This window comes from Musca autumnalis, unplaced genomic scaffold (genome assembly GCF_047663935.1).
Source record: "Musca autumnalis isolate F117 unplaced genomic scaffold, ASM4766393v1 scaffold_1, whole genome shotgun sequence".
In the NCBI taxonomy this organism is placed as follows: domain Eukaryota; kingdom Metazoa; phylum Arthropoda; class Insecta; order Diptera; family Muscidae; genus Musca; species Musca autumnalis.
The window spans coordinates 298,542,773-298,556,296 of record NW_027411644.1 but is presented as its reverse complement, the minus strand read 5'-3'; the positions used below and the strand labels follow the sequence as shown (position 1 = coordinate 298,556,296).

Sequence of the window (13,524 nt, the reverse complement as noted above, 5' to 3'; positions counted from 1 at the left end):
TATATCTGTAGATGATGATACGTGGCTATTTAGATGATGATAGTGTATGTGAATGTATTTGTGATGTGGTGGACAAGTGATGAGGTGCCTGTTGTGGATAGAGTTGTGTGGTGCTGTATGCCTGTGGATGATGATATATGTCTGTTGATGTGATGTGCTGTGTGGGAGGAAAGTGATTAGGTTGGAAAGGTTGGACAGGAAGGGAAGCGGAAGTTGGTATGACAAGAGAGAAGAGTAAGAATAATTAGAGTGAGTAGTGACTATATTGGAGAAGTCAGGTTATTTAAAGAGAGAAGATGGTTTAGTAGCTAACTACGATTTAGTTACTAATGGTTTTAGGTCTGTGTTGGCCTGCCCCAGAGCATCCTAAGGCTCTTGCAGTAAACCACCAACACTGTGGGGTCAATAGAGGCGAAGTAGGAAAGAGATTCAATCACATGTTCACCAAATAGTCTATGTCTTTTGACCATCAGTCTAGGACATCTGCATAGAAGGTGCTCGATTGTCTCCGTTTCCTCCTCATCCTCACATAACCTACAGTACTCAATGTTATTGCCATCCCACTTGCAAGTCATGGATCTTATTCCGCAGTGACCGGTTATTACCCCCACAGCGGTTCTGATTTCTGATTTGCATAGCGAGAGGAGGGACGAAGTTCTACGCCGTGAGATATCCGGCCAGATTGACTTAGATACCTTACAACCAGGCACATCCTGCCAAACTTTAACGGTTTCCTCTGCGTAGAGCTTACTGAGTTTGTCGAGGAAGAAGCAGAGAGGCGGCTTGACACTATCCTCTACCGTGAGGTCCGAGGATTGGGATCCTCTTCTAGCCAGTTCATCAACTATCTCGTTTCCCTCAACATTGCAATGCCCTGGAACCCAGCAAAACCTAACAACAATGTTACATGTTTTTAAGAGAGACCTGCATCTTTGAACAATCCTGGATTTAATACTGTATGACCCTAACGCTTTTAGGGCAGCCTGACTGTCCACGTAAACAGTGACTGCCTTATCTATAAGGTCCGTCATTCCCACTATTAACTCCAAGGCCTTCAAAACCGCAAAAACTTCTGCCTGAAAAACACTACAGTTGTCATTAAGCTTATATGAGTTCCTGATGTCTAATTCTTCACAGAACACGCCAGATCCCGTGCCTTCCTCCATCTTCGACCCATCGGTGAAGATCGACAGGCTGTCGGGAAGTGGTCTGCCTCGTGTCCACTCACTTCTGTCGGGGATTAGTACGTCAGCTGTGTCAAAGTCCAGGCTTGATGAGATGTAGTCAGTCTCATCTCCCCTGGCTCTTAGTCCAATCTGGCTACAAATCCGCTGTAGAACACTAGCATGTCCAAGATGTGAACCACGCCACAGATTTAGCTCTTTAAGCCTCAAGGCAGATCGTGAAGCTCGATACTGTACAAGTATGTCCAAAGGTTGGACGTTCAGTATGGCATTCAATGCAGCCTGAGGGGTGCTTCTTGCTGCTCCAGTAACGAGTACTGACGCAGCTCTTTGCACAGTAGCTAATTTGGACAGATTGGAATTATTGCCTAGGGCATGCCACCAAACGAGACAACCGTAGGTCAGAATGGGACTGACCACTGTCCTATACAGCCAATGTATTACATGTGGTCTGAGGCCCCAGCTCTTTCCTATGGAGTTCTTGCAGGAATAAAGCGCGATTAAACCCCTCTTGGTGCGCTCCTCCGTGTTCCTATTCCATCTTAGCCGATGGTCCAGGATCACTCCCAGGTATTTCGCCTCCGTTGAGAGATCCAGTCGCACTCCATCCAGCGTTGGCGGCACAAATTCGGCAATATTTCTTTTTCTGGTGAATAGTACCAGCTCAGTCTTCGCAGGATTCACCCCAAGACCATTGTGGTGAGCCCAGCGAGAGAGCTTAACCAGCGCACCCTGCATCAGTTCCGACAGCGTCGACAAGAATTTTCCACTGATTAGAAGGACCACGTCGTCAGCGTATGCTACAACTTTAGTCCCTAGTCTATCAAACTCCTTGAGTATCCCATTCACCACTAGAAGCCACAGCAATGGAGATAAGACTCCACCTTGTGGGGTGCCCCTAGTGACTGACTTCCTTACGGAACTCTCTCCAATACTGGAGTTGATCAGTCTGCTTTCCAACATTCTGTCAATCCAGTTGATTAAGATAGAGGGGACACTCAGAAGCTCTAGAGAAGAATGAATGGATTCAAGCTTCACATTATTGAACGCTCCCTCTATGTCAAGAAAAGCGGCCAATGTGTGATCCGAGTTATCCATGTTCTTCTCTATATAACTCACTACCTCATGTAGCGCTGTTTCCGTCGATTTCCCCTTCATATAAGCATGCTGAGATCTGCTTATAAGGTCACTATTTATGTACGATCTGATCTCCAAGTCGAGCAGCCTTTCTAAGGTTTTTAATAGAAAGGAGGAAAGACTTATCGGTCTGTAGTCCTTCGGCAACGCGTGGCTTGGCTTCCCAGCCTTGGGGATATAAGTCACTGTTACCTCTTTCCACAGTGCCGGTACGTGCGACAGCAATAAGCAAGCCCTAAAAATAACCTTCAGTATGGTGATCAATACCGGCGGTGCGTTCTGAAGCATCGCCGGAATGACACCATCTGGGCCAGGAGATTTGTAGGGTTGAAAAGTGCTGATCGCCCAAGAGATCCTTGATTCACTTATCAACCTATTGACGAAGAACCTCTCATCGGGTGTATAGGTTCTGTTCGTTTCCGAGCTCGGATACGAAACAGCGTCCTTGCATCCCGGGAAATGAGTCTCTGCCAGTAGATCAAGAGTCTCTAGAGCAGAGTTCGTCCACGTGCCATCATTTCGTTTGATGCTCCCAATAGGTTTGGGGTCCTTTGAGATTACCTTACGAAATCTTGCCGCCTCGTTTACTCCCTCTATCGACTCACTAAAGTTAATCCAGGAGTTTCTCTTAGCTTTCCTGACCTCACTTTTGTACTTATTGAAACTGTTCTTATACAGATCCCAATCCGTACTAAGTTTGGTCCTGTTCGCTTTGTTATATGCTCTCCTGCTAACCTTTCTGAGGTTAGCTAGATCTTTGTTCCACCAAGCGGGCTGTGTTCTCCTACCTGGGTAAGTTAATGGGCATGTCTTTTCATAGCAATCCCTGAGGACATTTGTGAGATCCTCAACCCGTCTGTCCACTTCCCTCTCTGTGTGAGGTTCAGATATTTCACACAGTCTTGAAGAGGCCATGGAGTTGAATTTCTCCCAATTAGTTCTCCTGGGATTCCTATGAGGTTGTTGCCGTTTACTTCCACTCGGGACTCGAAAGTGTATCGTCCTATGGTCCGAAAAGGAACATTCCTCCGATACTCTCCAGTCCGTTATGGAAGTATCCTCCATATTTGTAAGGGTGAGGTCTATTACCTCCTCCCTTACCCTATTCTGGAAGGTGGCCGTATTTCCCCTATTACACACTCGTAGATTATTAGTTAAAATAAAATCGAATATGGACTCACCTCTCGTATTAGTGTCACTGCTGCCCCAGTGGAAGTGATGGGCATTTGCATCGCAGCCCATTATGAGATTACAAGTGCCCGAAATCTCATCCACTAGCTTGCGCACCAATCGACTAGGTGGGTCAGGTATCTCATACGGCATGTAGACCGAGGCTAGCACCAAGGCCCTTCCGGGGCCTACTTCCAGCCTCACTACCGCCGTGTCGCCATCACTGTAATTATAGAGATGAATTGGATTTAAACATTTCTTCACTATAATACAAGATCTTACCTTCTCCCCGTTCGACGAATAGAACAGAGAGTATCGCCCATCGTTTAGTCCAGAAACCCTATTTTTGTAGAGATAGGGTTCCTGGACCAAAGCGATGTCAATCACCGAATTTGTAAGGGAGAGAAGGAGCTCTGCAGCCGCCGCCTTGCAGTGATGCAGATTGATCTGCACCACGCGAAGGCCCTGCTGCCCGAACTCCTTACTGGGGCTGCGAGAAGCGGAACCGAAGCCAACCCAACCCGAAGTCCAGCTCTCCCTTACAATTCTTGATGAACTCTGCACTAGCACTGTCCATGGTGAACTTCATCACCGTGCCTCCGCCTTCTGGATAGGATTTCACCATTTTCCAGCTGTCGATCTGGATGGGCCTGTTTTGCTTCCTGATCAGCTTCAACACTTGTGCCACATCCGAAGCAGGAGGTGGCACCCATGTTGTAGCCGCTACTCTTGATGGGATCTCGGCGATGGGAATCGCAGCCAGCCTGCATCCGTCCCACAGAGCGTCAGAGCTATTTACTGTTTGGGTGAGGAAATCACGCGATTCCTCATCCTTGCAGTTGATAACCTTGACGCCCTTGTATACGGATGCCCTGCCAAAGCCGGTCTTCCTTTCATCCACATCATCGGAAGTAATGACATTCCTCAGAAGACCCTCTACCAGCAACCAATGATCGTCACTGATCCTACCTTCAGGGTCAGTTCTATCAATGATTGCCACCAGAAGGTCATCTGGGGCCGTCATTCTTGCAGGCCTGTGTGGCTCATATGGCTTCTCACCAGCAGGTTTAGGAAGTTTTTGGCCCGAGCTGCCTTTACAGGCCCTCTCTGGTTGAGCTTCCTTAACCGTCTGTCGAGCTGCCATTTTTGCATACGAGGCCGGTCGATTATCGGACTGGCGACCACCCAGCCTCTTAGCATCTGGATGCGGATCCTCAGAAGACCTCACTCTCTTCATACATGATTGTAGCGAAGAAGTAGTCTTCTGACCGCTAGCCAGCTTTGAGGTTGAAGGGCCGTCAGTCCCATCAATCGCCCGACCTCCAGCAGAGCCGATATTCCCTTTCGGGCCAATTTTGTTGTTCCCCGAGGTGCTGGATTTGTTCCTCGTCACTGATACCGCAGATGCCTGTTTAACAGGCTTCCTTGCCTTGGAACATTTCCCGCCTACGTTTTCCCCAGCAGCTTTTGTGGCATTCACCGGAGGGGTTGTCACAGGAGCTGTGGGCTGATGTGGCAACTCCTCCCGTGAATTCCCAATTCGCTTCTCCGACTTCGAGGACCGTGTCGGTGGGGCCAGTATGGTCCGGGTGTCTTCCCCTACCGCAGACACATTAGGGGTCCGCAAAGGGTTCGAACAGGCCGGCACTACTGGTTTTTGCACTGTGGCTGGTTCCGGGGAAGTCAAGCCAGTCGTTGGGCTGGCGCCTACCTCCGGATCCGGCCTCGGAATCCGGTCGATTGGAAGTGGAAGCTTCTCAAAATGAGGGTACTTCCTCTCGATGCGCCTCAAGAAGCGAAGCTTCAACCTAATCTCCCGGAATTCCGCCGGGGAGACCTCACCTGGAGTCTTGTCTACAAATCTAGAGCAGTAGTTAACTGCTCTTTTGTAGCCATGCTTATCCTTTCTCTCCCGGGCCTTACTACTCTTGATGGATGGGGAGATGAGAGAATTTCCATTCTCCTCATCCATAGCCTCATCCACCAAGGCGTCCTGCCTGGGAAGAGTGGGTCTATCGGTCGCGACCGACGTAACATCCCCTGACGGAGTTACTCCCTTCCCATCCGGTTTTGAGCTCCCAGAAGCATCCGAGGGGGACATCTCCTTGTCCTTCTGAGATGGGATGACCGTAGTATCCATCTCATCATCAGACAGGGGGATGTCCTCCCAGTTGCTTATGGGAGAACTTTCCCGACTCAGATGAAGGGACGCACTTTCCCTCAGGAGGTTGAGCAATTCCCTGCTCTGCGAGTTTATTGAGTCGCTAACTCTGTCCAGGGTCGGTGTGGAACAGTCGTCCCCGCCCGAATTTAGGTTAATTGCACTAGGTGCAGCAGTGTCCGTAGTCATAGCAGGGGTCGTTATCAAAGGGGTTTGGGTTTTTGTTGTTTTGTTTTTGTATTTATTATTATCATCCATAGAAAGATGTTTAAATGGGGGAACTGAGTACAACCATGGCATAGCCCTCCACTACCATGATTGGAACTTGACAACTAAGCCTGCTACTCGTTGAGGTGCCCAGGTATCAACGAGGCTCCGTTATAATACAGTCGGTACCCTGACTGCAAACCTTAAACACCGATAGGCACGTGGTCGCTTAACACCCCGGTGTTAGGGGATCTCGAATTATTTTGGTAGGAGATCAGTAACCAAATATATGTCACTCACCCCAAAAATACACTGTAGGATTTCAGTGTATTGTGTAGGTCTTCGACAAGGAGTGGATAACCTTTGGTCAGCCACAGCCCCCCAGTTCAACACTAAAGAAATTGAATGAGCAGATTGTGGCGTCAAGCCCCCGCATCGCGCCAAGATTGTTATCCCCGGCGGGGGTGATTATATCCGAAAGTTTTAAAAAAATCTACGGTGACCAACTAAAATGGCTGGGCATACTTTGCACACCATACTATTTTTCTGAAACTAAATTCAAGTTCGAAGATGTTCTAGCTATATCCGTCAACTCTTTCCGCTAACTCTCTCACAAAAGTTCACACTTTTCGCTAAAGTGCAGTAAAAGGGCAAGTCCTCAGATGTTGTCTCTGAAATACCCAAAAGAAATGGTTTGAATTTTCAAATTATAAAATACCGCGCTTAGGTGGTAGTAACTCAATTTTGGTCTGACAGATTCTACTTCATCAGCTTTCTCGTCTAACTTCAATCTCAAAACGCTCTTCTTTTTTTTTTTTTGTAAAATATATAAAAAATATTTATTGGATAAAATATGAACTTTAATTTAAAAAACTAAAACTTAACGAAACACATACAACGTTACTTTCTAGGAATGTTTATGTCCCGCACTGTCATTACCGGGGCCACCACCAAACGATTCATAAAGATCACCATATTGTCCAATATATTCCAAATCATCATCATCGCTTGACGATTCTTCACTAGTGTCCTGCACTACTCCACTGGCTGGGGGTTTAAAATATATAGTCGATTTGCTATTAAAACGCCGGCGACCAATGTAATACTTGAGGAATTTTGTTGCAGCCTTTTGTCCAATAACACGACTTAAATGTTCATGGGTTATAACAAAAGAGGCGCCATCCTGGCTAAAACTCTGCGGTGGAGCCAGCGAAGAATTCTGTGGTGCATAGATTAGAATACCTTTGTTGGGATCATAGTTTGAGGGAATAATTTTTTGGTTTTTATTATTCATAAAAGTGACATTTGATGATGATGAGGAGGAGGATGTTGTGGGTTCGTCATTTTCTTTTCTTTCAATGTCAATTGCAGGTGGTTCAAAATTTGCAGTTGTAGACGATACTACGGTGCAATCAATATCGTCATCATCATCTCTATCACTGCTTAATATTCTCAAAGCAGTACGCTTAATATGTGTTTTACTTTTAATTTCCAATGAAGGAGATTGGTGGTACATTGTTGTTGATGTAACATTGGCATTGTTGCTACTGTTATTGTTGTTACTAAGATCTTCCTTATTGACTTTTTGATTTGTGGGTTTGTTTTTTTGCTGTATCTTGACTGGAATTTCATCATCAGACAAGATGATCATGGGGGTTTGTGTCAATTTTGATTTTGGTTTTGGCCGTTCCTTTTTCCTTTTCAGTTGTTTATTTTTACTAGAAATTTCTTGATCAACTTTATCAGCCATTGTGTCCATTTTGTTGGTTATCTTGTTCGTACTTGTTTTATTTAATGACAGAGCTCGGGAATTACTTTCATCCAATTTACTTGCCTTTGTTGTGTCCATTTTGTTGTTTATCTGGTTCGTGCTTTCATCCAATTTAGATTGTTTTTTCGTTTCATTGATCTTGGAAGTGTTTGAAACAACTTCATTGATTTCATGACTTTTCAATGATTTGCTTGGAGCTACATTACTTTCTTGTGCGAAATCTGCTTTGCCTTGTTTTGAAGTTTTGTTATTGGATATTTTCTTCGTAGACTTTTTACTTGAGCCTATATCGTTGGCTACTTTATGTTCACTGTTTGTTGTATGTATATTTTCATTACCTTCTGGACGTGAAAATTCTTCTTCTTTTTGCAAACAATTTAAAATATTTAGTTGACTCTTGTTTGAAATTGTATTATTCGACGTTCCCTTCGAAGACATTGCACTGGAGTCTGTATTCTTGGACTTTTTATGTTCACTGTTCTTTGTTTGGATACTTTCATTTCCTTCTGTATCTGATTCTCCTTGTCGCAAAGTAGTTAAAACATCTACTTGACTTTTATTCGTTCCTTTAGTTTCATATTTTACTGACGACTGCAGTCGATCAGGATCTTGTAAAGGTTCCAAATGAATACCCAACTGTTTAGTTTTATCTTTTTTAATATTTTCCAATTTTCGTACTCTACGTTTAGAATCCACTTTCTGTAAAGGCACTTCTGAAATATCCTCCTCCTTTTTAGTTTTATTACTTTTGGATGACTTGGAGTATGAGTTTAATTTTGACTTGGGGAACTCTTTTGTGTAATTTTTATCAACTGTTGTTGAATTATAAACTACTTTGAAATCTGAATATGTTTCCTCGGCTAGTAAAGATTTCTGATTATTTAGCAACATAGATCCACACAAAGTTTTCGTGTCATCTTTCCTCTCTTCTTCATCAGCTTTTTGTTCTTGCTTATTGGCGTTTTTCATTTGTTCCTTTCTATAGAGATCTTCGGATTCTTTAAGGGCAATTTGCAATTCGATTTGAAAGCTATCATTCGGGCTAATGGTTAATTCTTTCTTGGTTTTTGTGTTTTTCTTTGTTTTCTTTTCTGTTGGGGGTTTGCTGGCTTTTTTCTTTGACTCGCTTTTAGGTTTATTTATATTTTTATCTATATTTTCTGGATGTTTAAAAAGTGAAGCTTCGTCCTCTTTTTCGTTAATTTCATTCGACGATTCTTTAAGCGAAATTTGTAGCTCTAACTTCATACCACTTCCATTGCGTATCCCCTCTTCATCTTTTTCATCAATGTTAGAAGCACTTTCTTCAACCTTTTTGGCAGATTTTTGATGTGTTTCTTTTCCTTGATAATTTGAAGCTTTCGTTTGACATTCGGATTCCTTTGAAGGTGGTTTCTTAGTTTCATTTTCATGAACAATATTTGAGCGATCGCTCATTTTTGACGAGGGTAACTGCGTTGAGGTCATCACAGGAGAGTCTTTTTCTGGAGAAAAACTATTTTCTACAATCCATTCTTCGGTAGAGGTGTCCGCCAAGTGTCTGTAAAAAATATGAATATAGTCAGTGGGTTATACTCATTTGAAAATGTTCCTTAACTTTTAAAAATCTGCTTTAAATTAAAAATTTATTGAGGACGAATTTAAGAACACCATCGGTTTATTGCTCCGATCGGGGATCTCAGCGATGGCCCCACTAAACTCTATAACAAGTGAAACTCTCAGCGCTAGAATCCACTGCAACTATTTTCACGACATGCGCAGAGGTGGTAAGGAGTTTGGAGACAGGACAATATCAAGAAACACATCCGGTGTTACTGCTCTGAAATCTAATGGACATCGATCAGATATCACTGTCTACCTCGGCAGCGGGTTCTTTCGTACCGGATTGACCCGAAACCATAGTGTTTCGGCCAGCGGCTGCCAACCCAGCATCAAACCTGTGCTTCACGTAGGTTTCTATGATGCTACAACAACAACAACCTCGTTGAAGACCAGTTGTAAATACAACATCCTCCAACGGTCGCGGATGTCTAAAGGTTCCTGCCTCCGGAACCATATCCTGGCACAATTCAGATCTTGTTGATCAACAATTCTCAACACATACCAAGCAAGGATTATCCCAGTCGTTGAAGACATTTCTGGTTGGTCAACAATTCTCAGCACATATCAAACCAGGATTAAACAAGCGTTGGAGACATTTCTCCTGTCTAGATCGACACAGAGATTTGCATCACTTATTCCTCCACCCCACCATCAAAATACGTTCCACATACAATAGTCACTAACTCCATATTTACATACCATACATTCTGATTATTTTTACTTCCATAATAAATGTTTTGGAATCCATGAAAATAAACACGAACAAGACACACCAACTGATAACATTCAGATTACTGGGAGAAGATCACGCCAGAGGCGTGTTGGGGAATTTACTTTCCTATAACATCTGTTCAATACGGTCCTGTATATAATAAGCAGTCAAAAAGAAGCATTTCTTCTTTTTGGCACTGACCATCTAGACAAGTGGACCTGAATCGAGACATTCTGTCTCAGATAAGAATCAGAGTGTTGTAGTGGTGACAGAGCAGACCTTCTGTTTTGCTTTTTGCAGGGTAAGTATGGTCGTCTAAACACCCAGTCAGAAAAATGACACCACTAGTCATTTCTCCTGAGGCAGACGATCTCCCTTTTATAGTCTTCCTCCGAACTCCCCCTACTTTACCTCTTCTGTTTTCCAATTTTCCCGAACAACACCAAATTTTCTGGCGAATGCATAGAAAACTTGCTTATGAGCTTAACCAACCCAATGACCAAGAGAGAAAGACCTGACTACAAATGAAGAAAAGTTTGGAGACCAGATAATCCATCCATCTAATCGCTTTTTCAAAATACATACAAAAAGTTATTTCACTTACCTATACTCCTTACACAAGCGTTTCTGATCACAGCATCGACATTCAGACTCCTTGCGGCATGGACGATTATCTAAACGCTTCAATGATTTCTTTACAAATGACTTGGGGAAATTATTGGGAGATGGTGGTGATTGCATGGAAGAGTGTGTATGGCCGGTATAATAGTAGAGCATGCGGTCATTACGACCGCAACTTGGAGTTTTGTGAGCTCTATGACTAGCCCGTTTAACAGTTGCTGTCATCGGCGTTGGGTTAACAACTAATGCATGTCCCGACATATATTTTGCATAATGACGTTCGCTACAACATGTTCTATATTTTCGACGAGAGCTTCTAGCCCGTTCGTCATAGTAATTATCTGAATCAGATGATGTGTCTTCCATAGTGCTGCTAAAGCTATTACTTGTTGTACGTTTGCGTAACACTTTACGTCTTGAGTGGATGTTAGTATGCGTTGTTGTTGGTGTCACATAGTGATGATACAAGGATTTTTTATGAGACCTTGAAGAAAGGTGGATATCATTGAAGTGATGATGTAATGCTGCCGATTCTTTTGCCAATCTACGACGCAATCGCAGCTCATTTAGATGTGAATCAGCAAATCCCTCTGGTTCATATCCATATTTTTCTCTTAAAGCCTGACGTGTACTCTTTACCATTCTATACGTTTTTATCATCATGGTTGTGGAGGCTGAATTTTTTATATTTGCACTTCTACTAGATTTTATATAGCGTGCAGTTTCACCTGAATTAAATGAGGTATCAGAATCACTTTCATCGTCTGGTTGATGGTATGAGTTAAAGGGCATGTATGGTACAGGCAAACGTTGTTGCTGCTCCACAGCTCTCTTATTCTTAACATGGCAATGTAAATCCTTTCTTTTGTCATTATTGTTGTTATTTATTGTGTTGTCACCTTCATTAGCACCAGCACCACACAAGGAATTATGTCTTTTCAACCAGCCACCAACTTTTTCTTCAATTTTCTTGGCATCAAATGTATTTAGAATACGATCAAATCCGGTTTCTCTCATATGACGATTATGTTCATTGATAACTGGTAATGTTTCATTAAGCATTCCAATCAAGTCATTCTTTACACCACCATTGCAGGAGGAATCTGCTAACAACGTAGATTTGTTATTACCACCCACCATTAAAGATAGACGTGTGGAATTTGTTATGTCCCGTAAAGCTTCTGGATCAACATTGTCATCATAAGCTTCATCTTCCATTGAAGCCAATGCATCATCATCCTCCTCAGCTGGATCATCGCCTATATATTCTTCAATGTTCTCCAAGGGGATTTCACATTGATTTTCCGATTCGTGGATATTCTAAAGAGAAAAGACAAACAAAAATTAGTTTTTCAAACATTAATTGTAATATAGCCACCACCAGTACTTACATCAAGAAAAGTAGCCCACAACTTTGAACGTTCGTAGCTCAATTGCTGCAGACGTTCCAAATCTATTACTTTTGAACCTTCGACTGTAGAAATGTTCATGGTCTATTATTATAATAAAATATTAATATATTCTATTAAAATGTTTGAATAAAACAAAAATTAATTTACAAACAAAAAAGTCTTAATGGCGTCATTACAGGGTTGCACTAACAAAGTATGAAGAATGATCGTGCAGGGTTGAATTTTACCTCGTCCAAGTTGAACTCAATGCTTATTGACGGCGTTGGAAAATACTTGTGAATAATTTAAACTGCATTTACATCAAACCTGATTTAATAAAACGAGCCGTTAAGTCCAATTTACATATGCACATTAAATGATTTCGTTTTACGAAATCCTAGAATCGTCATTTGCTCCTAGATGCGTCATTTGCTTACGCACACAATCGCACATACACACTTATACAATAACACAAACACACGCACACAATATATTTATTCAGAGAAATAGGAATTTCACAACACAAATGTGTATCAAATAACTTAAATTAATTCTAAAAACAAAAAAACATAATTTTTGCAAGTTTTTTAAACATTTATTTTCACTTTTGTCATCGTTTGAGTATTTTTGTTTTTCTACAACACACACAAACAAACAAAGACGTCATAAAACAGTTGCATTTTTTGGTAGTTTATGACAAAAAAACTGGGCTGCTTATAATAGTATGGTGTTTTCGTGTGTTGTTTAGAATAAATGACGCAGCTATCGTCATTTATTTTTGTATGGTAAATGACGCAAAATGTTGCCTGTTTTGGCAAATAAATGACGAAACAGCTCCAAATGACGAAAAAGTTGCTAATGTAAATTGGACATTAAATTGTAAATAGCGATGAAAATCTGTCAAATAACCAAGCAAAAAGTTTGCATCCGTGAATGCAGTTTAATCAGTACAAGTTCGTTGGAGTACATCTTTTCCTATGAATTCACTTTTGAATTTTTCAAGGGAGCGAGCAGCTAGGATGCAATCCAGGCTGATTTCCGTATTGTCAATTTCTTTACAAATGATAAATACTATACAATGTTTTCTGTTTCTTATCACCGATGTACTTAACAACTACGAAGCTACGTGTTTCTTAACGTCAAAAACAGGTATCTTTAACGCAGGTAAAAAGCAAACAAGTATCACTTTGTTTTCTGATTTATGCTAATATCCCGTTTATATATAACCGGATTTAACAAACTGACTGGGTTTTAAATGTCAATTACATTGCTTATATTTCAAACTAATCCTTATAAAGAAGGTTAACCCTGCAAAAAGCTCTAATATAAACAGCATATATGTTTACATTTACGAAATCCACTCGATTTCAACTTTCAATTCCATAGCTCAAACGTCAAATGAAATCTCATCTGGATTTCACTTGACGTTTAACCTATGGATTTGACAGTTGAAATCGAGTGGATTTCGTAAATGTAAACCAAGCATTATTCGCATGTGATTCGCATTTAATTAAAATGGATGATTCGCGAAGGTAAGTATATATAAGCAATAAATAATAGCATTTATG

The 13,524-nt window shown here is 41.9% G+C and overlaps 2 protein-coding genes across 4 annotated transcripts; both read right to left on the bottom strand.

Moving 5' to 3' along the window:
• On the bottom strand, positions 1-6,318 carry LOC141391377 (uncharacterized). The gene is made up of 2 exons (XM_073964280.1): positions 3,503-6,318; positions 1-157 (listed from the first exon to the last, which is right to left on the bottom strand). The coding sequence occupies exon 1, from the start codon at positions 5,950-5,952 to the stop codon at positions 3,973-3,975; it is 1,980 nt and encodes a 659-aa protein (XP_073820381.1). The 5' UTR covers positions 5,953-6,318; the 3' UTR covers positions 1-157; positions 3,503-3,972.
• Positions 6,319-6,697: 379 nt separating this feature from the next.
• cal1 (chromosome alignment defect 1) lies at positions 6,698-12,600 on the bottom strand. Of its 3 annotated transcripts, none has more exons than XM_073961891.1 (4): positions 12,205-12,600; positions 11,957-12,058; positions 10,549-11,885; positions 6,698-9,170 (listed from the first exon to the last, which is right to left on the bottom strand). In XM_073961891.1, exons 2-4 carry the CDS (start codon positions 12,053-12,055, stop codon positions 6,767-6,769), a joined length of 3,840 nt encoding a protein of 1,279 aa, XP_073817992.1. In that variant the 5' UTR covers positions 12,056-12,058; positions 12,205-12,600; the 3' UTR covers positions 6,698-6,766. The 3 variants fall into 3 exon arrangements, with proteins under 3 accessions (XP_073817992.1, XP_073817993.1, XP_073817990.1); XM_073961892.1 differs by lacking the exon at positions 12,205-12,600 and adding an exon at positions 12,168-12,183; XM_073961889.1 differs by lacking the exon at positions 12,205-12,600 and adding an exon at positions 12,125-12,168.
• Positions 12,601-13,524: the final 924 nt, after the last annotated feature.